General features: G+C 45.6%; 1 protein-coding gene across 1 annotated transcript in view; it reads left to right on the forward strand.

The window, feature by feature from the left end:
- Positions 1 to 15,179: 15,179 nt before the first annotated feature.
- The window catches only part of LOC125487134 (cytochrome P450 3A5-like), a 26,343-nt gene continuing 15,403 nt past the window's right edge, over positions 15,180 to 26,119 (forward strand). The window contains exons 1-5 of the mRNA XM_048617355.1: positions 15,180 to 15,272; positions 17,223 to 17,275; positions 21,822 to 21,921; positions 23,909 to 24,022; positions 24,668 to 24,756. Of these exons, the coding sequence (XP_048473312.1) occupies positions 15,180 to 15,272; positions 17,223 to 17,275; positions 21,822 to 21,921; positions 23,909 to 24,022; positions 24,668 to 24,756 (449 nt within the window). The remainder of the gene's footprint in view (positions 15,273 to 17,222; positions 17,276 to 21,821; positions 21,922 to 23,908; positions 24,023 to 24,667; positions 24,757 to 26,119) is intronic.

A 26,119-nucleotide genomic window follows, 5' to 3' on the forward strand; every position in this document is an offset into this window, starting at 1 on the left:
ACATCTTTGGACTGTGGGAGGAAACCGGAGCACCTGGAGGAAACCCACGCAGACATGGGGAGAATGTGCAAACTCCACACAGACAGTCACCCCGAGGATAGAATCGAACCCGGGTCCCTAGTGCTGTGAGGCAGCAGTGCTAACCACTGAGCCACTGTACCACCCTAATGGGCTCGTTCTCCAGAGAAACCTCTTCTCCCTCAGAGGTCCCGTTGGCCCATAGACCACAATCACTGAAGATAGACGACTGCCCCTCCTCCACGATAACCCTCAACACTGGAGCGCCCTCCCCCCCCGCCCCGAGGATGCATTCTCAGCCTCCTACTGTACTCCCTGTACACCTACGACTGTGAAGCCAAATTCCGAATGAATACCATCTATAAATTTGCTGGTGACACCACTGTGGTAGGATGGATATCAAACACCGATGGGTCAGAATACGGAAAGGAGATAGAGGATTTGGTGCCGTTGTGCAATGGTAACAACCTCTCTCTCAATGTCAGCAAAACTAAAGAACTGATCATTGACTTGAAAGAAAAGAGGGGAACATACCCCAATCAACATCAATGGAGCTGAACTTGAGAGGATTGAGAGGGTCAAGTTTCTCAGAGTGACGATAACCAACTACCTGTCCTAGACTTCCTACATCGATGGGACAGTCAAGAAGGCAAAACAACGCTGCTTCTTCCTTAGGCGGCTCAGGAAATTTGGCATGTCCATAAGGACCCTCACCATCTTCTACAGATGCAGTAGAAAGCATACTGTCCAGGAGCAAAATGGCCTGGTACAGCAACTGCTCTGCCCAGGACCATGAGAAACGACAGAACGTGGTGTGCATGGCCTAGACCATCACAGAAGCCAACCTTCCATCCATGGACTCCATTTACACGCTGCTGTGGAAAGGCTGCCAACATCATCAAGACCCCTCCCACCGCGGTAATGCTCTCCTATAACCTCCTCCACCAGGCAGAAAATACAGAAGTTTGAACACACGTACCAACAACTTCAAGAACAGCTTCTTCCCTGCCGTTATTAGACTGATGAATGGAGATTCTAACTTCAACTAATGCTGATCTTGTTAATATTGTTCTTACTTTGCGCGCCCCCTGTGCTGTGTATGTCTCGCTCTGTCTAAGCACCCTGTGATCTGTATGTCCTTGTTTGCTACGATGAGCCTGTATTGCTGACAAACAAAGCTTTTCACTGTACGTAGGTACACATGACTGCAATAAATCAAATTAAACCAAAGTCTTCATCTAACTCTGTTGGCGTATCCACCATTCTATCCCCACCATAGGCCAATCCGAACTCGGTCTTTATACTGACCTGCCACATCACTCTGATGGAGCCCTTGAGTTCTATCGTGACGATAAACTATTTCTCTCTATTCTCCCCCCACCGCCCCCCAGGTGAAAACTCATGCCATGTGCGTGACCTTGGCTATTATGGTGGTAGAGTGGTAATGTTGATGAATTAGCACCCCAGGCTGATGTCTGCAGGGGGCACCATGAGTTTGAATCCCACAATGCAGCTGGTAGAATTCAAATTTAAATCATAAAATCTGAAGTTGAAAGCTAGTCTTGGTGAAGGGGTCTGGGCAAACAGTCAGAAATTAACATAACAGCAGGTCATTAAACCCATTTTTTTGGGAAGGAAATCTGCCGTCCTTCCCTGGTCTGGCCTATATGTGACTCCAGACCCACAGCAATATGGCTGACTTTTAACTGCCTCCCGGGATGGCCCTACTGAGTCACCTGGTTGAGGGGTAATTAGGAATGGGCAATAAATCCAGATCCATGGCAATGAAGTTGGCTCTTAACTGCCCCCTGGGATGGCTCTAGCAAGTCACCTGGTTGGAGGGTAATTAGGGATGGGCAAAAAAATTCAAACCCGCAGATTTGTGGTTCACTGTTAAATGCCCTCTGAGATGGCCCTCGGTTGAAAGGCAATTAGGGAATGGGCAGCAAACGCTGGCCTTGCCAGTGATGCCCTCATCCCATAAAGGATAAACAAAGTGCCAACTTGCTCTGAGAGACTCGAGATCACTCGACTGGCAAGGGCCAGAAGTGTGATTCAAGGCTGTGTCCTCCTCTGATGAGACTTTGAGCTCTGTGGCTGCTGGATGCAAGACGTTAGAAGGCTAAGGGGTCAGAGCCTTCTCCAGTTTCACAGCTTCTGTGGATTCTTTTGGATTGGTTCAAATCCAGGCCAGACTGAGTTACCGCTGGCTCCAGTTTCATGCTGGGAAACAGCTTTCTTCTTTCATCTCTGGGGCCCAGTTCAGAAGCAGTTCAGACAGATTAAATGGAGAGGCCTTAGCAACCAGCTTTGATTCCAGTTCCAGATGGACATGAGCTTCAACATAAAAGCTTTTCTGTACTGGGCAGCACAACCAAGGGGAGACATTGGGTAGGAGACTTTCAGTCATTATGATATGGGGTGCAATAATGTCCATAAGACTATAAGACATAGGAGCAGAAATTAAGCCATTCAGTCCATCGAGTCTGCTCCACCATTCAATCATGGCTGATAAGTTTCTCAGCCCCTTTCTCCCCATAACCCTTGATCCCCTTACAATCAAGAACCTATCTATCTCCATTTTAAATGTACTCAATGACCTGGCCTCCACAGCCTTCTGTGGCAGTGAATTCCATAGATTCACCACTCTCTGGTTGAAAAAGTTTCTCCTTATCTCCAATCTAAAAGCTCTTCCCTGTACTCCATGGCTATGCCCTCAGGTCCTTGTCTCTCCTACCAATCGAAACATCTTTCCAACATCCACTTTGTCCAGGCCATTCAGTATTCTGTAAGTTTCAATTAGATCCCCCCTCATCCTTCTAAACTCCATCGAGTATAGACCCAGAATCCTCAAACATTCCTCATAGGTTAAGCTTTTCATTCCCGGGACCATTCTTGTGAACCTCCTCTGAACCTACTTCAGGGCCAGTACATCTTTCCTGAGATGTGAGGCCCCAAACTGTGCACAAGACTCCAAACATGGCCTGGCCAGAGCCTTATAGAGCCTCAGAAGTACATCCCTCAAGGCAGCACAGAATTCTCTCTCTCCCTCTCAACACACACACACGCACACTCACGCATGCACGCGCACGCACACACATATACATGTGCACACGCACACACACACTCTCACACGCACACACACACACAGTTCTGAGGAAGCGTCATCGGAGCCAAAACGTTAACTCTGATTTCTCTCCACAAATGCTGCCAGTCTTGCGGAGCTTTTCCAGCAACTTTGTTTTTGTTCCTGATTTACAGCATCTGCAGTTCTTTCAGTTTTTATACAGAGTTCTCTCTGCTCTTTTCTTACTGATTGAGTAGACAATAGGCATGAAGTAGATAGTGGTCTGTTCTCCCAGTGCTCCCAGGCAGAGACTCCTACAGGCAAGACCAGCTGGGGTGAGGCACTGGAGTACTGGGGTGTTCAGGGACTAGAGGTTATATTGAGGTTGTGCAATTGTATAGGGCATTGGTAAGGCCTCTTCTGGTGTACTGTTTGCCCTGTTACAGGAAGGATGTTATTAAACTGGAGAGGGTTCAGAGGAGATTGATCAGGATGTTGCTGGTTACAGAGGATTTGGGTTATAAGGAGAGGCTGGGACTTTTTCCCCTGGAGCATAGAAGGTTGAGGGGTGACCTCTTAGAGGTTTATAAAATCATGAGCTGCATAGATAGGATGAATAGCCAAGGTCTTTTTCCTAGGGTGGGGGAGTCCAAAACTAGAGGGCATGGGTTTAAGGTGAGAGAGGAACGATTTAAAATGAACCTGAGGGGTAACATTTTCACACAGAGGGTGGTGCGTGTATGGAATGAGCTGCCAGAAGAAGTAGTGGGGGCTGGTTCAATTACAACATTTAAAAGGCACCTGGATGGGTATATGAATAGGAAGGGTTTAGAGGGATATGGGCCAAATGCTGGCAAATGTGACTAGATTAACTTATGACATTTGGTCGGCATGGACAGGTTGGACCGAAGGGTCTGTTTCCGTGTTGAATATCCTATGACTCAATGTGCAATTAAAAAAATGAGATAATGCAAAATAACTTCATTAAAAATGCCATTTCAATTTTAATAGTAACTTACCTGTGGATTTAACAATCTTAAAATAGAAATTGTACAAATCTATTCCAGAGAGCTTTTATGGAATATAATGATCATATAATCCTGACAGTGTGGAAACAGGCAATTTGGCCCATCACATCCACACTGACTCTCCAAAGAGCATACCACCCCCACTACCCTATCCCTGCATTTCCTGTGGCTAACCCACCTAGCCTGCATGTCTCTGGACACTACAGGCAATTTAGCATAGCCAATCCATCTAACCTACACATCTTTGGACTGTGGGAGATAACCCATGCAGACATGGGGAGAATGTGCAAACTCCACACAGACAGTCACCCGAGGGTGGAATTGAACCAGGGTCCCTGGTGCTGTGAGGAAGCAGTGCTAACCACTGAACCACCATGCCACCCCATATTCCTATATAGTGAATTTTATGATAAAGTACTGAGTTGAATTTGTGTTTCTTTGTGTGGTAGGATGCAGAGGCTTTATATTGGTGAGATGTGCTTTGGACTAAGCTGCACCACATTTCAGCGCTCCACCTAAATGGCTTCACCAAAAAAAAAGAAGACATGTGTTAAGATGAGGATTGAATCCACTGCCTAAGTCAGGAGCTAACTATTGACTAAGCTGGACCTTTTGGTGTTTGATGCTGTGGAGGGATATAGTGCTATAGAGGTGATAATACCGGCCAACTACACAAAGGCTTGTTGGAAAAGGGTTCATAATCCACAGCTGGGTGTGCCAACCGCTCTGCCCAGGACCTTAAGTAACTACAGAGAGTCAGGAACACAGCCCAGTCTATCACACAAACCAGCCTACCATCCACTGACTCCATCTACACTTCCTTCTGCTTCAGGAAGGCAGCCAACATCATCAAAGACCCCTCCCACCTTGGTTATATTATCTTCCAACCTCTTCCGTCAGACAGAAGATACAAAAGATTAAACACTGTTACCAACAGATTCAAGAACAGCTTCTTCCCTGCTGTTATCAGACTTCTGAATGGACCTCAAATTTAAAACTTAATGTTCATCTCACTCTCTGTGCACCTTCTCTGCAGCTGTAGCATTGTATTCCTTGCTCTGTTCTATACCCTAATGCACATTGTATGGTACGATCTGCTTGTATGGCGAGCAAAACAAAACTTTTCACTGTACCTCGGTACATGTGACAGTAATAAAGCAAATCAAATCAACATTGCAGCTGGTGAAGTTTGAATTGACGTAAAAAAAATACAGGTGACTTGTGAAAATCCATCTGGTTTGCTAAATCCTTTTCAGAAGGAAATTGACTAGGGCTTACTGGTCTGGCCTATACATGACTCCAGACCTCACAGCAATATGCTTGACTCTTAACTGCCCTCTGTCTACAGATTCGGCTCATGCCAGCGATGCGGACCTCCCATGAGAAAGGACTTTTAAAAACATGGTGATATGAGCCAGTGTGTCTTTTTAAATAAACCTGATCAGAGACGTTATGGCACTCCTCTGGACCAGGTAGGGCTTGAACCCAGGCCTCCTGGCTCAGACTGCCGCAAAAGCCCCTTTTAGCCCAACCCTCAATATTGTCAGACTTGGGTTTTGATTGTGAGGAAATCTCAATGACCTCATAACCAGCTTGGAACTTCCCAAAATGGTTTAAATCAAGCTGGCAGTTGGCAGTGCTGTGGAAGTATATGTAAAAGGCCTGAAATCGCTCAAAGGTATGGCTGTAATCGCTGTCTGAATCTTCACGTATCATTCAATGGGACGTCAGTTGGGAGGGTAAAACGTTCCGAGCATTATACCTTATCTATTCTCCCTCTCGTGACCATGTCTATTCTGTGAATCATCTCTGACCTTGCTGTCATGTCGTAAATCATCATTTCAAGCAATAAAGACCCCACAAATGTGTTCCAAAATCAGATTGAAATGGAAACTTAGACTGAGAGGTAGCACTTCTGTAATGAGGGAAGCCAAGTTAAATTGGAGTCCCAGAGGTCTACAGCACAGAGAAAGGCCCTTTGGCCCATTGAGTCTGTGCTGGTCAAGAACAATCACCTAACTATTCCAATCCCAATTTCCAGGACTTGGCCCATAGCCTTGTAGGCCTTGGCATCGCAATCTAAATGCTCCTTCAATATTATGAGCTTTTCTGCCTCTACCAGCCCTACAGGCAGTGAGTTCCAGATTCCTATCATCCTCTGGGTGAATATTATTTTTGTCACACCCCTCTAAACCTTCTGTCCCTTCCCTTAAATTTTTGCCCCTCATCATTGATCCTGCAGTCAAGAGGAAAGGTTCCTTCCTGTTGACCCTGTCTATGCCCCACATCATTTTATACATCTCAATCATGTCTCCCCATATTCTCCTCTGCTCTAAGGAAAGCAACCCCAATCTATCCAATCTCTCTTCATAGCTAAAACTCTGCAGCCCAAGCAACATCCTGGTATATCTCCTCTGCACCCTCTCCAGTGCAATCATATTCCTCCTAGAATGTGGATTCCAGAACTGCACACAGTACTCTAGCTGTGCCTCAACAAACATTTTATGTATTTCCAGCATAACCTCTCTGCTCTTAAACTCTATGTCTTGACTAATAAAAACAACTATATCATGTGACTTCTTAATCACTTTTTCTTCCTATCTCGCTGTGTTAAGGGACTGATGGACGTCCACACCAAGGTCCCTGTGATCCTCAGTGCTTCCAAGGGTCTTGCTGTTCATCATGTATATCCTTGCCTTATTTGTCGTCATTGTCTAGTTACTGACAGAACTGTGTACATGAAATTGACCAGATGACATGAGCTTCTATTTCTGTATTGCTACAATTGGTGATTGAAAGTTAATTTCGAAAACCTCTGACAGGTATTCCACTTACCTCGTCGTCCTCTGGCTTTGGCTGCAATGTGCTGCCCCACTTAGCAATGCAAGTGTCTCATCAATATAACCTCAGAAAGTTTTGGAGAAACGCCACTGGTCTGGCCATATCTGCGGACAATGTGAAAAGCATCTCGCTCAATACGACTTATCCTCAGAAATAATTGGGGCTGGAAAGGTGATAGGTTCTGGGCTGTGAAAACAGCTGGGTGCAGGAATGAGTGGATCAGAGGGTGCCCAGAGACCGAAAGGCGAAATGAGTGGCATTGCTCCATGTTTTTTTTATTTATTCACAGAATGAGGGGCGTTGCTGGTTAGGCAGCATTTATTGCCCATTCCTAATTGCCCAGAGGGCAGTTAAGAATCAACCATGTTGCTGTGGGTCTGGAGTCACATGTAGGCCAGACCAGGTAAGGATGGCAGTTTCCTTCCCGAAAGGGCATTAGTGAACCAGATGGGTTTTTCCCTCAACAATTGACAATGGTTTCACGGGCATCATTAGACTCTTAACTGCAGATATTTATTGAATTCAAATTCCACCATCTACTGTGGTGGAATCTGAACCCAGATCCCCAGAACATTACCCTGGGCGTCTGGATTAACAATCCAGCGATAATACCACTAGGCCATCACCTCCCCTTTGTGATAAATGGTGCCACTCGTTTGAGACATGCAGCTGTATCTGGGCAGATTTTCTGACAGGGTGGGTGCCAGGGAGGGCTTTGAAATTCCCTGAGGTCCCTTTCCTGCTCCCAAGCTCCCTCACACCCTCAGCTTCCTACCACGTCTAACCTGGCTGCCTTCTCATGGGCAGTGGAAGAGGCCTCAAGGGGGCAGCATGGGAAGGGGAGGGAAGGCTATTGCCCTGTTCACGCACCTCCCTCTAAGCTTTGCCTCCCCCTCCAGGTTGCACCCCCCCCCACACCATCACTACCACCACTCACACACTTTGGCTTCAGTCCTCACATAACTGGAGCCCACCCCAAATATTTCTATACCACACGGACCCCAACCTCCCCTTGTTCCCATCTTTTTATTTATTAATTTATGCACACATGGGATGTGGGCATCACTGGCCAGGCCAGCATTTATTGCCTGTCCCTAATTACCCAGAGGGCAGTTAAGAGTCAACCACATTGCTGTCAGTATGGAGCCTCATGTAGGCCAGACCGAGTAAAGATGGCAGATTTCCATCCCTGACAGACATTAGTGGCCCAGATTGGTTTTTCTCTGATCATCGGCAACACTTTCATGGTCATTATTAGATTCGTAATCCCAAATTTTTCACTTTAATTATTGAATTGAAATTCAAGCGTCTGCCATGGGGGGAATTTGAACCCGGGTCCCCAGAACATTAGCTGGGCCTTTCGACTCACAGTCACCTCCCTGTGATTTATTCTTTTATGAGATGCAGGTTTGGTTGGCAAGGTCAGTATTTGTTGCCCATCCCCGGTCAGCTGTGACTTAATGAGTGGTCAAGGTGTCCTCAAGAATCAGGTCAGGCTTGTGGAGGGTGGCATTTGTTCTTCTGAATATCGAGGGGAAAGAGAGCCTACACCTTTCAACCTGTTGAGGACGATAGGCCTATAAGAATGCCTGGGCGAACAAAGGCCTAGGGCAGAAGAAGAATCATCCCTGACTCGAAACATTAACTCTGTTCCTCTCTCCACACATGCTGCCAGACTTGCTGAGTTTCTCCAGCAATTTCTGTGTTTGCTTCAGATGTCCAGCATCCGCTGTATTGAATGTTTATTACTCAGGGCTGGATTTGATGTTTTTCATGAGGTGAGGGGAGCAAAACAGGGATTGGGGGTTCTGCTCTCTTGTCCAGGTATTGCGTACAGCAAGATCATACCATACAAAGTGCATGAGGGTAATAAAACAGAGAGGAATACAATGTTACCGCTGCAGAGAAGGTACACCGAGAGGGAGATCAACATTAAATTTAAAATCTGAGAGGTCCATTCAGAAATTTATAACAACGGGGAAGAAGCTGTTCCTGAATCTGTAGGTATGTGTGTTTAAGCTTTTGTATCTTCTGCCTGATGGAAGAGGTTGGAAGAGATTATAACTGGGGTGGGAGGGGTCTTCAGTGATGTTGGCTGCCTTCCCAAGGTGGTGGGAAATATAGATGGAGTCAATGGGTGGAAGGTTGGCTTGTGCGATGGTCTGGGCTGTGTTCACAACTCTCTGTAGTTTCTTACAGTCCCGGGCAGATTATAATGGCAGTGCAGCCAGTAGGAAGCTGGTTTCATGGATGCTGAGTGGGCCCCTTCGCGGTACCTTCTGGCTTTTACATGTCCCTAATCCAAGACTTCCTGATACCTCCCTGGCAGATTCCTTTCGTCAGCTCCAAGTCCTGGCTATTCCTGTGCGACGTCACATCAAATCCCTGGCTATGGAGAGTGCTGACCATGTTTTGGGGACCAGTGTTCAAATCCGGCCAAGGCAGATGGCGGAATCTGAATTCAGTAAGGAACCTGAAGTCGAGCATCTAATGTTGATCAAGAAACTGCAAACAGTTGTTGTGGGGAAACCCATCTGGTTCACTAATGCCCTTTAGGGAAGGAAACTGCCATCCCTACCTGGTCTGGCCTACATGTGACTCCAGACCCACAGCAACATGGTTGATTCTCAACTGCCCTCTGGGCAATTGGGGATGGGGCAATAAATACTGGCCAAGGCAGTGACATTCACATCCCATAAATGAATAAAAATAAAGAATGATCCAACTGTTGAACTCCTATTTCTCAAGTCTCTTTGTTTCCCCCTTTCATGGGATATCAGTGTCACTGACATGGACCAGTGTTGTTCATCCCTAATTAAAAACCTTGCTCAGGCCATTTCAGAGAGTCAGCCATGTTGCTGTGGGTCTGGAGTCACGTGTAGGCCAGACCAGGTAAGGATGGCAGTTTCCTTCCCTAAAGGACATTAGTGACCCAGTTGGGTTTTTAAAACAATCCAATTACCAGGATGTTACGAGGATGGAGGGTTTGAGTTGTAAAGAGAGGCTGGATAGCCTGAGACTTTGTTCACTGGAGCATAGGAGGTTGAGGGGAGGTTATAGAGGTTTATAAAATCATGAGGGGTATAGATAAGGTGAGTGGCAGGTATCCTTTCCCTGGGGTGGGGGATTTCAAGACAAGGGGGCATATTTTTAAGGTGAGAGAGTAAAAATTTAAAAAAGACGTGAGGGGCAATTTTTTTACACAGAGAGTGGTTCGTGTGTGGAATGAACTGCCAGAGGAAGTGATGGATGTGGGTACAGTTACAATGTTTAAAAGACATTTGGATACATATATGAATAAGAAATGTTTGGAGGGAAATGGGCCTAGCGCAGGCAGGTGGGACTAGTTTAGTTTGGGATTATGATTGGCATGGACTGGTTGGGCTGAGGGGTCTGTTCCTATGACGTATGACTCTGTGACTCTGTGACTCTATGATAGTCTTCCAGTCACTGTTACCGAATCTAGCTTTTAGTCTTAGCTGTAATAATTGAATATAAAATTCCATTGGCTGCCATGGTGGGATTCTCTAAAGGACGTTAAATGAAGCAGATAGGTTTTTACAACAATTGATGATGTTTGTCAATACTGAGAATATCCAGAATTAATCATGGAATTCAAATTGTGTCAAGTGCCATGCTTGTGGTAGGATTCAAGCTCAAGTTTCCTAGGCCGCTGGCTCCAGGCCATTACATCATCATCTCCCCACCATCTCAAATGGATTCTTCTTCCACCTCTGATTCTTGGAGAGATTTCCATGAGCTAATGACCCTCTTTCTGTGTATATCTCCATTGAAGAAGCCAAGGGTCACTTAGTCAGTGCACTGATGGAGCAGAAATCATAAAATCCCTACAGTGTGGAAGCAGGCTATTCGGCCCTAAGCCCACACTGGCCCTTCAAAGAGCATCCCACACAAACTCATCCCCCTACTCTATCCCTGTAACCCTGCATTTCCCATGGCCAATCCATCTAGCCTACTCATCCCTGGACACTATGGGCAATTTAGCATGGCCAATCCACCCTAAGCTTTGGACTGTGGAAGGAAAACATAGCACCCCGAGGAAATGTGAAAACTCCACACAGACAGTTGCCCAAGGGTGGAATTGAACCCGGGTCTCTGACACTGTGAGGCAGCAATGCTAACCACTAAGCCACCGTGCCACCTCTAGCTTGCAAGGGGTGGGGGTGGTGGGCACTAGCTTGGGGTCAGGAAGGGGCTGGAGGGGGAGAGGAGCCAGAGGGTGGGAAGGGGCAAGTGTTTGCACTGTCAAGAGCATTACCATCGTGTGATTGAGAGTTTGAACATCCAGATAGGGGACAGCTGCAGACTCAAAACAAATTTGAGTAGACAACTGCAGTGAAAACGAAGCCTCTGTGTGTGTGTCCTTGGGCGCTAAATTTAGTTCCTGTATCTCCAGTATTTACATTTTAAAGCTCTTGATCTGACAGCAAAAAATGCCAAACAATCAGCATAACATCCCCCCTGGAACCTTGGAGACTGGGGGGTTCCAATATTACATGGCTGTTACAGCTCTGTTACTAACTAGACTGGACTGACATAACTACTTCAGGCTACACAAAACACGAGTGGTGTTCGAGCCCTCGAACGTTTTCACAACATGTTGCATAACAGATAGAGATGAGCAAGTACCAGAGGGTAGTGAATAAATCTCACTTATGCAATGAGATTTCTTGATATTGCTTTCAGACTTTCCAATGGACCTAATCCAAGAATTCCTGATACCTCCCTGGCTGATCCCTCTCATCAGCTCGGATTCCTGGCTATTCCTGTGCGACGTCACATCAAACCCCTGGCTATGGAGAGCACTGACGATGGGACTGTTTGTCATGTGAGTGTGGCCCCCACGGACCCCCTGCAAGTTCTAGCGTTCACTGCTGCACATGTTTTTAATGTTCATCTGTCCGATTCAATCTTTCCTTTACAACGTCGCCTTATCTTTCATCCTCTCCCTTTGCACCGCGCAAGAGAATCCACTTCTGCCCAGTGTGGGGACTTTGCCTCAGAGGGTCAAAGATTAAGTGTTAGGTCGTGTTGTAGAACAGAGGGCCCTAAGGGTTCAGGTACTTAATTCTTTGAAGTTTGCGTCCCATATAGACAAGGTGGTTAAGAAGGCATTTAGTATGCTTGCCTTCATTGCTCAGACATTTGTGAATAGGAGCTGGGAAGACGAGTTGAGGATGTACAGGACATTGGTGAGGCCTCTGCCCTGTTATAGGAAGGATAGTATTAAGCTGGAGAGGGCTCAGAAGACATTTACCAGCATATTGCCAGGTATAGAACGTTTGAGTTATAAGAAAGGCTGGACAGGCTGGACTTTTCTTACTGGAGCGTAGGAGGCTGAGAGGCGACCTGATAGAAGTTTGTAAAATAATGAGGTATAGTTAGAGTTAATGGTAGTTGTCTTTTCCCTAGGATGGGGGATTTCAAGACTGGAGGTGAGACGAGAGAGATTTGAAAAAGGCACGAGGGGCAATTTTTTTACACAGAGTGTGGCTCGTGTGTGGAATGAACTTCCAGAGGAAGTGGTGGGTGTGGGTACAATTACAATGTTTAAAAGACATTTGGATAAGTACATGAAAAGGAAAGGTTCAGAGGGATATGGGCCAGGAGTAGGTAGGTGGGACTAGTTTAGTTTGGGATTATGTTCAGCACAGACAAGTTGGATTGAAGGGTCTGTTTCCGTGCTGCATGACTATGGTTGGATGAGGGCATTGGTGTTAAAGTTGGTCTGGTACACATCTGAATACTTTTTAATGTAGGTAACCATGGAGAAAGAAATTACCTTTATTTATGACCAGAAAAGCTGGTTTCTCTCCTGGCTTGTGTCCTTATTCCCTACACGGCCTTGTCCCTCACTGTCAAGCAAAGATGTGCTAGACTCTTTTCCTAGATACATGGGGCAAAGGTTTAAGGTGAGAGGGGTGAAATACGAAAGGGTCTGCGGACAATTTTTTCACATAGAGGCTGGTGAGTGTCTGGAATGGGCTGCCAGAGGTAGTGGTCAATTTTGTCATTGAAGTAACATTTAGACAAGAACATGGATGGGATAGGTATGGAGGGATGCAGACCAAACGCAAGCAAATGGGACTGGTTTAATTGTGAAAACTGGGCAGCATGGACAGGTTGGGCTGAAGGGCCTGTTTCCATGCTGTAAACATCCATGACTATGACAAATATACGAATTAGAATCTGGAATAGGCCACTCAGCCCGTCAAGCCCTGCCCGGCCATTCTATATGATCATGGCTGATTTGATTACTCCATATTCCTGTGTAACCTTCTATGCTCCTGTTGGCCAAGAATCAATCCAGCTCTGCCTTAAGAACATGCAAAGAATCAGTTTCTGCTGCCCTTTGACAGCAAGTCCCAAAGACTCACTCTTCATTGATCTCCTGATGCACTGATTCCTAATTTTGCAACTTCTCCTCACATCAATCTCAGAGTCAGCATCTCATGTGCTCTTCCCGTTTTCTTGATATTGCCCATATTACCGCTCTATATGTTAAACCCAGTCACACCATGGATCTCTAAGATTCTTCTTTTCCATTACATATCGCTCCCCGCCTCTGTCTTTCAGACGGAATCCTAGAACTAGAATCCCTACAGTGAGGAAGCAGGCCATTCAGCCCATCAGGTCCACACCAACTCACCCAATCCCTGCAACCCAGCATTTCCCATGGCCAATCCACCTACCCTGTACATCCCTAGACACTGGGGGCAATTTAGCATGACCAATTCACCCTAACCTGCATATCTTTTGACTGTGGAAGGAAACCCACGTAGACTTGGGGAGAACGTACAAACCCTACACAGGCAGTTGCCCGAGGCTAGGATTGAAGCTGGGTCCCTGGCGCTATGAAGCAGCAGTGCTAACCACTGAACCACCGTAATCCACTCAAAGAGTATTGCACTCAATAAAGTCAATTCTTCCACAGAACATGACGATGTTATCAAGTCTCTCCCACTCACCACCTTCTCGGGTAGGTTCCCAAACCATATTTGCTCATTGTAGCATCTGAATCATTTTTACATTTTGAAGGCAGTACCTGATAGGAGGTGGACAAAGGTTCATAAGTAGCTTCTGGAAGGGGATTGAAAGCCTGAAGGAGAGATTTTTTCAGGGATAAGTGGAAACGGTGGGGGAGTGAGTAACTGGACAAAGGGGCTAGTATTACCTGATGGACCAAACGGCCTCCTACAACGCCATGCTGATGTAATGATTCTGTTTGATTTGGTTTCAGATATGCTACATGGCCATACAGTACGTTTAAGGAGCTGTGTATTCCTGGACTGCCTCCAAGGCTATTCCTTGGTTCGATTCCATCCTTATACCGAAAGGTGAGGGCTTAGACAAAAGGGAATGAGTCCTGAATGTATACAGGACCATATCTGGGACATTCAGCCTGTTGATTCCAATCTGATCTATCCAAGGGGACAATACTTTGAGAGTGCACCACTTTTGTCACTTACACTGGAGGTGTCGCAGTGAGTACTTGGAAAATCCCGGAGGAAGTTGAAGGATGTCAAAGTTGGTATTTAAAATAGAGAGAGGAATATTGCACCCAAGTGTCAACACCATCATAAAGCTATTGTGAATTTGGGAAAATGTCTTTCTCCCCAACTCATATGTAAGGGACATATTGGTTTACTAGTCCATGGGTTAGTAATACAAAAAAAACCCTCTAAGGTGATGTTCTGAGGCTATTGGTTCAAGACCCACCATGGAAGGTGGTTGGAAGAGCTCCACAGAGGCTGGTATCCTGTCAGCAAGTCACCCCTTATTTATACATGGAGGGTCCTTGACACTGATCCAGCTCCCTCGGAGCCAGCTTTCAGAGTGAACATAACCCCTGACATTCCTGTTTATATCTGTCAGCCAGGGCTCCCTGATTGGACCAGATTAATAGCCTCAATAAGGGAACTCATATTCTGTGGATCCACCTGGCTGACTTCGTTACAATCACCACATCCCTCCCCCCTGGAGTCTGAGGATATAGGCTGGTTCTTTTTTTTTAATAGCTCCTCCGGCAGTGTTTTAGCACCAGATCAGGTTCCTCTAACTCTGCTTTGGACACAGGTGGAGTGTAACACATACAGTAGGTCACCTCTTGTGCTCGGAGCATCTCGGAAGAAACTCATTCCCTTCTTCAGGCGCAAAAAGGTGTCAAAGCAGCGACATGCGCCACGTCCATCACAGCTTCCGAGATGTCTTCAACTCTCAGTGGAGAAGGAGAATCCACTGGTTCTGGAGCAGTTGGAAAGGCTGTCGAGGAACTGGGCACCTTTTGTCCCCGCACCGTTTGCGAAGTTGCAGCTTTCATGTGGTCCACATGCTTGTTGAGGACTGGCGCACCTACCTGGACTTTATACATCACTGGACCTGACCTCACATCAACCATGCCTCTTACCCATGCAGGGCCATTCCTGTGGTTCCTACACCAAACTTCATCTCCTGAAGTAAACTGTCTTTCTCGCTTAGTCTTAGACTTAGACTGTAGTCTTGTGTCTGGCGTTGTTCCTGATGCTGTTTCATCCTTCCCCCCTCTCCAGGTCTGGGAAGATCAGATTTAACCGGGTGCGGCGTATTCCCCCCATTAGTAACTCTGCAGCGCTATCCCTGTAGTTGCGTGAAGGGTGTTCCAATAGTCAAATAGGAACCGGGACAGTTTGGTATCTAGTGAAGCTGTAGGCTGTTTCTTTAAAGTTTGGACAGCTCTTTCTGCCAGACCATTGGATGATGGATGGTATGAAGCTGTCGTTATCTGTTGAAAACCATTCAACTTTAGGAAATATTCAAATTCGCTGCTGGTAAACAATGGCCCGTTATCTGTGATTGACACTTCCGGGAGTCTGTGTATTGCAAAAGGTGCGCGCAGTTTATCGATCGTCATCCACACGTTTGACAAATGAACTCCGTGCACGTCCAGCCACTTTAAGTTGGCGTCTAAAATGACTAAGAACGTTGATTCCATGAAAGGACTGGTGTAGTCGACGTGTAACTGAGTCTGGGGTTTACCCGGCCGTTCCTGTGAATATGGGAGCACTGCTGGCAGTAATTTCTGTCCTTGTTGGCACTCTGGGCACTGCCCCACCAATACAACTAAGTCTGCACCCTGGCTGCCTGACATAACTTCGCGCCAACGTCTTCTTACTGGTTGACCCCGGTGGACTTCAGCCAGTATCTGGCATTGACCTTTGCCCGAGACAATCACTTGCTCCCCACAATAACATGCTGTCCTCTACTGACTCAGAAATATATCGCTGGGTCCAAAAAAGGTTTCCATTCTGGTTGTGACAGTCCTGTAGCTTCCCCCATCACCAACGACTGTTTCAGTTTTGCCAGAAGTGGCTCTTTCTGAGTCCAAAGTCTGAAATTGTCAGCTGTAACTGGAAATTTCAAACCATTATAGACTCTTCCAGTGGTGGTACCACCTGGTGGTGTATCTGCCAGTGGGAGGCAGCGCAATGCATTCGCGTTTGTTACTTGTCTTCCTGGGCTGTGTTCCAACTTGTAATTGTACACACTTGTTAGTAGAGCCTGCCGCTGAATTCGACCTGAAGCTATAGGCCTTGTCCTGTTTAAGTAGACCTATCATGGGCTTGTGGTCTGTTATTATTACAAATTTACACCCATAAAGGTATTGGTGGAACTTCCTGACTCTAAATATAACCACCAAACCTTCCGTCTGTATCTGGGAGTGTTTACACTCTGCGTTAGCCAAAGTCCTGGATGCATTTACTGTTGGGCATTCGTCTCCATCAGGCCACCTATGAGCTAATATTATCCTGATAGCTACAGGGAGGAATCACATGTCAGATCTTGCTTGCGATCATAGTTTACCAACACCTTAGAGGATGATAGCTATTTCTTCACTTCCTGGATAGCTATGGCTTGGCTACGTGACCATTTCCAAGGCTGACCTTTTTTTTAAGGGTTGATGGAAAGGATGCTAGGATGGAGGCCAGGTTACATATGAATTTTCTGTAATAATGCACCAGCCCAAGGAAAGACCTCCCAGACAGACAGGAGAGCTGGGGCACCTTTGATCACCCTCACTTTATCTTTCAATGGGGTAACTTGGCCTTGACGAGGCTGGCGTCATGTTTACTCTTGGCTCCTGACACAGAGCCCGGTGCCATTCTCAGGTCAAAGCTACAACATCCGTGCACTAGGCCTTAGGCTTCAAGATGAGTGTCTCTAACTGTTCCTGTGTGCTCTGTAACCTCATTTCCTTTTCTCATCTGTAGGATCTTCATATTGTAGATATGGAATGTTACAACACCTTTGGCAATATCTGGGGGTAAGACAAGTTATATTTATTTGAAACTTTTTTTAAAGGAGGAGGAATTATTTGAAGTACACGGGACTGTAACCATAGAATCATAGAGTCACACAGCATGGAAACTAGGCCTTTGGTCCAACTCGGCCTAGCTGACCAGGTTTCCAAAACTAAACTAGTCTCATTTGCCTGCGTTTGACCCATATCCCTCTAAACCTTTCTGATCAAGTCCTAGGGATTTACCTACCTTATATGTTTTAAGACCTCCAGGAACTCCTGTTTTTAAGACATCACTATTTATTTCCCCAAATTCCAAGCTTCGATGTCTTTCCCTACAATAAATACTGATGCAAAATATTTATTTAGTATCTCACCCATACATAATCAATCTCATTGATTTTAAAGGGACTGTATTCTCTCCCTAGTTGCCCTTTTGTCCTTAATGTATTTATAGAATCTCTTTTAATTCTCTTTAGCCTTATCTGCCAAAGCTATCTCATATCTGTTTTTTCCCTTTGTGCCGGTACACATTATTGACATTTGGGGAATCCGTGTTTGAATTGAGAGCAAGCTTGGTGAAAGAGAGTCCAACAGTTGCGTAACCCAGTTGGTTATAGAGGGCAATGCTGGAGGTACCCTCTCTCAAAACCGGGAGCCTTGGACCTAGGCCCCTGCTGCATCATGGGTGTTTTGCCAGTCTTCGGTTCGGGAGCTCTGGGCCACAGGGTGGTTTGTGCTAGTCTGGATCGGGTGGGGTCAAGGGTCATTTGGAGCATGCAAAAGAGATAGCAAAGCTAGATGCAGCCAAATTGCCCAAATAAGCTAATTTTAATTGAATCAAAAAAAATATAAAATGAGTCCTGGCACATTCTAAACAAAATGTCATTTCTTTTGTTTGGGCAACTCCGTTTTTTTTAGACAGCTGGTTTGGTGGGAATGTACCCGTAAAAATGTCAAGATTTTCGGGTTTTTCTTTGCTCCACAGGGAGCTGGCATAGTCTAGATTAAACAAACGGCATTCTAACGGTTCTATGGGAACCAAGAGTTATACCAGTCGCAGAATGACGATAAATGCTTTGAACAGTCCAACTGCTCAATTGGAAACTCACAGATGTTGGAAAAGAGCAGATGTTCATAGAAAGAGGCTGTTCAGCCCATTGGGTCTACACTGACCCTTTGAAGAGCATCTCACCCAAACACTGCCTCCCACCCTATCCCAGTAACCCTGCATTTGATCCTGGCTAATCTACCTAGCTGGCACACTACAAGGCAATTTCCCATGGCCAATCCATCCTAACCTGCACATCTTCACACTGAGGGAAGAAACTGGAGCACACAGATGTAACCCACGCAGACATGGGGAGATTGTGCAAACTCCACACAGAGCAGGGTGGAATTGAATGTGGGTCCCTGGTGCTGTGAGACAGCAGTGCTAACCACTGAGCCACCGTGCTGCCCCAATTGGCCCTAAAATAATCAACAGTGGGTTAAAAGGTTTCTGGTGTAGATGGGAATGTAGAAACCAAAACTCAAATGGATCAGCCATGATCTTTTTGGATGTTGGAGCAATCTGAATGGGCCGAATGACCCATTCCTGCTCCTAATCTGTATGATCATAAACAGATAAAAGAAGGTCTGGTACCATCTCTGGAGGGAGAAACACAGTTACAATTTTGAGTCCGATTTGATATTTCAAAACCATTTGTTGACAGATACATGTGTCACTATTCTCCTGTGACAAGATTGGCTCAGTGTCTAGCTTCAGTTCAGTGTGTTGCAGATTCTCAACCCTATACCTCCGGGTGCTCCGGTTTCCTCCTACAATCCGAAAGTGTGCAGGTTAGATGGATTGGCCGTGCTAAATTGCCCGTAGTGTTCAGGGATGTGGAGATTAGGGGGATGGATCTGGGTGGGATGCTCTGAGTGTCGGTGTGGTCTTGTTGGGCAGAAGGGCCTGTTTCCACACTGTAGGGATTCTATGATTCTATACATAGCTCATTTGGCTGGATAGTTGGTTTGCCAAAGCAGTGAGATGCTAACAGTGTGGGTTCAATTCCTATCACTGGTTGAGGTACCTATAGGCAACTCTCCTCCTCAATCTCTCTCCTTTGCCTGAGGCATGGTGGCCCTCAGATGAAGTCACCACCACCTGTCTCTCTTTCTAATGAGAGAGCAACCCTATGGTCTGTTAAAACTATGACACTCGGGGAAAATAACTGAGTTATCATTTCTTTAGCAGAGCTTAACCGGCTTCTCAAAGTAATTTTATTAAGGCTCCTAGAGGTAGGATGAATTTATAATAGATTGGTTATTGAAATTCCTCGGATGCTGATCTCCTCAATAGTGTGTGAATGAATCCTATTGTTTAACAACACTCAATAACACAATGAGGTGGTTGTGGATCCTCCCAGTTCTCTGTTATCTCTCTGTAATCGTGCCAGTATTCTGTGTTGCTTCCTTCTCCCTCTCCACCATGTGTTTTAGACCATGTTTTCAAGAAACACAGATTCATAAAAGAGGACATTCAGCTCATTGTCCCTGTGCTGCCTCTTTGAAACAGCATTTATTTACAGGAACAAAAACAAAAGTTGCTGGAAAAGCTCAGCAGGTCTGGCAGCATCAGTGAAGAGAAAATCAGAGTTAACGTTTCACTTCCAATAACCTTTCCTCAGAGCAGGTAAGGCTGGGCAGCGCGGTGGCTCAGTGGTTAGCACTGCTGCCTCAGAGGGCCAGGGGCCTAGGTTCAGTTCCACTCTCAGACAACTGTCCTGTGTGGAGTTTGCACCTTCTCCCTGTGTCTGTGTGGGTTTCCTCCGGGTGCTCTGATTTCCTCCCACAGTCCAAAGATATATAGGCTAGGTGGATTGGCCATGCTAAATTATCCATAGTGTTGAGGGATGTGTAGATTAGGGAGGAGGGTCTGGGTGGGATGCTCTGAGAGTCAGTGTGGATTTGTTGGGCTGAAGGGCCTGTTTCCACACTGTAGGGATTCTGAAAAGCCACCAGACCTGCAATGTTAACTTTGATTTTTTTTTCTTCACTGGTGTTGCCAGACCTGCTGAGCTTTTCCAGCACATTCTGTCTTTGTTCCTGATTTACAGCATCCACAGTTCTTTCGGTTTTTATTCACAGGATGTGGGCGTCGCTGGCTGGACCAGCCTTTATCGTCCTGCCCCTAACTGCCCCTTTAAGAAGGTGGTGGAGAGCTGCCTTCTCAAACTGCTGCAGTTCACGTACTTTAGGTCAATCTACAATGCCCTTAGGGAGGGAATTCTAGGATTTGGACCCCACAACAGCGTAGGAACGGCAATATATTTCTGAGTCAGGATGGTGAGTGGCTCGGAGGGGAACTTGCAGGGGGTATTGTTCCCATGTGTCTGCTGCCCTTCTAGGTGGTGGCGAGGGGTAGCAATAGCTTATTGGTATCATTGCTGGACTGTTAATCTACAGGCGCAGGTAATGTTCTGGGGACTTGAGTTTGAATCCTGCCACTGCAGATGGTGGAAATTGAATTGAATAGAAGCCTGGAATTAAGAATCTAATAATGACCATGATATCGGTTGTTGGAAAAACCCCTCTGGCTCACTCATGCCCTTTTAGGGGAGGAAACTGCCATCCTTACCTGGTCTGGCCTACATGTGACTCCAGACCTGTATCAATGTTGTTGACACTTAACCACCCTCTAGGCAATTAGGATGGGCACTAAATGCTGGCACAGACAGCGATGGTCATATCCCATGAGTGGGAGGTGTTGGTGAAGGGTCTTGGAGATGACATTTGCTTCTGACACTATGCGTTGGTGGTGGATGGGTGAATGTTTGTGAAGGCGGTTCCAATCAAGCAGTCTGCTTTATCCTGGATGGTGTCGAGCTTCTTGAGTGTTGCTGGGGCTGCACCCATCAGGCAAATGGGGAGTATTCCATCACACTCCTGAGTTGTGCCTTGTAGATGGTGGGACAGGCTTTGGGGGCTCAGGAGGTGAGTTACACATGAATAACTCTAACATGGTCTTGTAGCCATTGTATTAATATGGCCGGTCCAGTTCGGTTTCTTATCAAATATATTTCAGAATTTTAATGTTACTATTGATTCTGCTTCCATCACCCTTTCCGGAAGTCCATCCCTGATCAATAATAACCGGCTGCAAATCAAAAACACCTTCCTTCAAGTTGTCCTTCCAATCTCCTTTAGCTGGGGCCCCCCAGCTATCGATCAGCAGAAATAATTCTGCCATATTTCCTCAAACTTAAATCCCTTTGTAATTCTGAGCACATCTGTTAAATCCCAATTAAATTTCTTTGTTGTAAAAACCCCATCATCGAACCTTGCCTAATGGATATCTAGCCCTTATTTTCACAATGGTTTAGCTTTCACTCATGTCTCCTCAAGAAACCAAGGGAATAGGTGGTCTGGCTAATCCCAGGGCTCTGCCAGTCAATACTTGGAAGCTTTCCAGACATTACAACACATCGGCATTACACTTTAAGGCAATTATTTTTAAGCTTGTGTTGCTCTTTTCTTCAATTGATCCATATTTTTGTCTTTGACACCAAACTGAAAAGCCTAGGTTGTACCTGGGCCGACAAGCATATCTACTACTCACGGACACCGAGATAATCCGCAAGGTGTTTGTTGAAGATCATTGCAAAATCTTTGCCAACACTAAAGTAAGTCAAAAACAAAGAACTACGGATTATGTGAATCAGAAACAAAATCAGAAATTGCTGGAGAAACTCAGCAGGTCTGGCAACATCTGTGGGGAGAAAGCAGAATTAACGTTTTGGGTCCAGTGACCCTTCTTCATGACTGTTCTGAAGTTTCATTTAATTCACTCATGGGACATGGGTGTTGCTGACTGGCCAGCATTTATTGCCCATCCCTAGTTGCCCCTTGAGAAGGTGGTGGTGAGGTTCCTTCTTGAACTGTGCAGTCCACCTGCTGTAGGTTGACCATAATGCCATTAGGGAGGAAATTCCAGGAGTTTGACCCAGCGACAGAGAAGGAACAGTGATATATTTCCAAGTCAGAATGGTGACTGGATCGGAGGGGAACTTGCTATTGGAGGTGTTCCCATGTATCTGCTGCCCTTGTCCTTCTAGATGGACGTGGTTGAGCATTTGGAAGGTGCTGTCTGAGGATCTTTAGTGAATTTCTGCAGTGCATCTTGTAGACGATACACACTGCTGCGACTGAGCATTGGTGGTGGAGGGAGTGGATGCTTGTGGATGTAATGCCAATCAAAAGCGGGCTGCTTTGTCCTGGATGGTGTTGAGCTTCTTGAGTGTTGTTGGAGTTGCCCCCATCCAGGCAAGTGGGGAGTATTCCATCCCACTCCTGACTTGTGCCTTGTAGATGGTGGACAGGCTTTGCAGGATCAGGAGGTGAGTTACTTATTCCCAGCCTCTGACCTGCTCTTGTAGCCACTGTGTTCACATGGCGAGTCCAGTTGTGTCTCTGGTCAATGGTAACCCCAAGAATGTTGATAGTGGGAAGATTCAGCGATGGTAACACCATTGAATGTCAAGGGCTGTGGTTAGATTGTCTATTATTGGAGATGGTCATTGCTTGGTGCTTGTGCGGCACGAATGTTACCAGTCACATGTCAGCCTAAGCCTGGATTCTGTCTGGATCTTGTTGCATTCAAGGTGCTCTGAAGTGAACTCTGCTAAAAGTTCTGCAGCAATTTCTGTTTTTGTTGCTAAAATAAGTTAATACTGTTGAGGTTTGTTGCGTTTTTTTCCTGTGCTATTTATTCATGGGGTACACTAGCTGAGACAGCATCGATTCTGTCGTCTGTGCCAGGTGGTTTACGTCCTCATAACAACAAGTTCAAGTTACATCGACTATTTAGACATAATTACAAAGGCTATCAGAAGCGTCTAATGACACACCTGTTTCCCTTGGAATCTCGAGCCGGAATTGAATTTTCCCCGCCCAATCATCATCATCAGATTGGGTGGAGTTTAATGCAATTGCTAAGATCTACCCTTTCAGAACCAACGACTTGCCTGGCACTAATTGCTGTTGAGAATGTGGCACCTAACTACCTACATGAGCCCCTGCAGTCCATGCGATAGAGGGCCAGCCACAGTGCTGCTAGGGAGGGCGTTCCAGGACTTTGTCCCAAAGAAGGAATAGCGGTATAATTCCATGTCAGGATGGTGAGTGGCCTGGACGGGATCTCGCAGATGGTGGCGTTCCCATGTTTCTGCATTGGTTTAGCCACTGGCTGAGGGATACATAATGGCCAGGACATGGGGGCATAACCCCAAACCCCACCCCCTCCCCTGGCTCTAAGATAGCGCCATGCGATCTTTTATGCCCACCTGTGGTGAAGGATGGGAGTGAAGTTTACGCAGTTTAGTGTCTGATCTGAAGGTCAGTGCCTCTGACAGTGTAGCACTCCTTCAGTACTGATTGCAATGATGATACTTTAAAAGTGCTCAACTGGATGTGAGGTGCTTTGGGACGTCCTAAAGTTGTGAAAGGTGCTAAATAAGGGCAAATCCCTTTGCTATTTGTGGTGAAATGAATACAGAAGTGTATAAGCCTCCAGCTCATGTGCAAACTCTGTGCAGTCTTTACTCATTTATAGGTGAAGGTTCTTTCTTCTTCATGTTTCAGATTCATTTTCCTTTCTCCTTTTCCCCTCAGACTCACCGATCTCCGTACCCATTCAGTGAGAGTTTCTTTCAACCAGATGATGATGACTGGAGGAGAATTCACCACATCCTGGAACCAGCCTTCAGTTCCACTCAGTTGAGGCAGGTTTGTGCTACATCTGCTGTTGTCTAAGGCTCTTTGATAACCACCGCCCTGAGAGAGAGGCAGGGTCACAGTGCACTGCCTGTTATCATTGCTGCCCAGTTGGGCCTTGGTCTAACTGTATGTAATTAAAGTATTGTGTGTGTAAGAGACATCTTTGGTTTTTTTTTGATAAGAGTCAAACTCCAATGTTTGTTGTTTCCTTGATATGCAACTGTACAGAACAGATCCATTTGTGACAATGTATATATACAGATATCTTTTATGAATAAAGTATATTTTTGAAATGAACAAAAAAACAGGAGGTATGCGACAGATAAACATGACTATTTATTGGACATTTACAGGGCAAGGCTTCATGTGGGTTGTTATGTTTTCTGACTTCACTGATCTGCAGACTACATTTTTACTTCACATTAACCTTTTATTGATTCTTCTAAAGCATTTTATAGAGAGAATGAGGAGGGGCAGCAATTTGGAAAGGTCTTTCAAAGAGCCGCAGCAGGCATATGGGCCGAATGGCCTCTGCCTATGCTGTGCCATTTGTACAATACTCTACTTCTGGTTATGGCCAGTCTCACCTCTTATTCCATGAACTTCCCTTGCTTTCCAAAATTTATAGATGTCTCTCTAACTTTCGTTTTGCAGATGCTCCCACCCATGGTCACAAAGGCTGATGATCTTGTGCAACACTTTGGAATTTGCTTTAGGGATGGAAAGCCTGTCATTGTGAGAGAGTGAGTGCAATACTTTCAGTGCTGTGTGCTATCAATCTACATCGTTTGATGCTATTTCTGATTACTACATAACATCGACCATAGCTAGTCAGTTTCTGAGAATTGGATATCTTGATGTTTATTTATAATCGTCACTACTTGCAAAGGTACGATATCACAGATTATCATGACCGTGGATCAAACCCTGAAGTTACGTGGATATTTTTACCTTGTCATTCCAAAATATGTTTTTTAAAAGAGGGCTGATTCAGCCAAGAATAGCTGTGAATGTAAATTAAGTGGCTGACTGGAGAGAAAGAGAGACCCATCGAATTTTGTACCTACAGACGTGAAGGGAATTTCAAACAAAAGTCCTTCAAATTGTGGAACAGGCAAGTCAGAAAAGACTGGACTGTAAGCTCTTATGACTAAAAGGCAGTGTGTGGTTGATAATCTCCTGCTCAACAAAAGGAGATAATGTCCTAAGCTGCAGGCACATTTTGTGTTTTTCCCTTTAGACAACATACAAGTTGAGGGCCTAAAAAAACAGTTTCAGCTCTACTGGAGTATGCTAGTGGGGCTTAACATTCCTGTGTGTACCAACAATATTGGCTTACTGTGAAGGTCACAGTCAGAGAACTAGTCTTTAATAACCCCTGTGTCACAGGTAAAGATGTGTTTTACTCTGACTGTTAGAAATCAGCTAACCAGCAGGCAGACAAGTGGAAGTCTGATAACAAAATTGGCCTTTCTTGTGGTGAATATAACAAGGTCAGCCAGATGGACCTTGTAGAAGATGAGCTCCCTGATTGGGGCTGTTAACCTGGTCCAATCAGGGAGCCCTGGCTGACAGATATAAACAGGAGTGTCAGAGGCTCTGTTCACTCTGAGGGAGCTGGATCAGTGTCAAGGACTCTCCACATGTAAATAAAGGTTGACTTGGCGTCAGGATATTGGCCTCTGTGAAGTTATTTCATGTCTCACTGTGAATGCCGGAATTCAATCATGGTTGAAAGGCATCAGAACTACAGAATCTCAAACAACCTGCAAACCTAGGGATCACGAGACCAGCTATTCAAAAAGCAACATCAATGCTGCCATTAACCTTCACTGCCATGTTCAACTCTCTGGTCTTCATGAGTAATTCAGAGGCCCATCTGTATATTTTTTATTCCTTTATCTTTTTGGTCTCTGCTCTTATTTCTATTCTGTGCTTATGTGTGTGTAGCATTACTGATTCTTATCAGGTTTAGTAATCGATAAATTCACTCTTTGTTAACCAACCCAGATTCCTACACTGGACATGGTAAAGTTGTGTCAGAGATAGTAGGAACTGCAGATGCTGGAGAATCCGAGACAACAAGGTGCAGAGCTGGATGAACAC

This window comes from Rhincodon typus, chromosome 37 (assembly GCF_021869965.1).
Source record: "Rhincodon typus isolate 14 chromosome 37, sRhiTyp1.1, whole genome shotgun sequence".
In the NCBI taxonomy this organism is placed as follows: Eukaryota; Metazoa; Chordata; class Chondrichthyes; order Orectolobiformes; family Rhincodontidae; genus Rhincodon; species Rhincodon typus.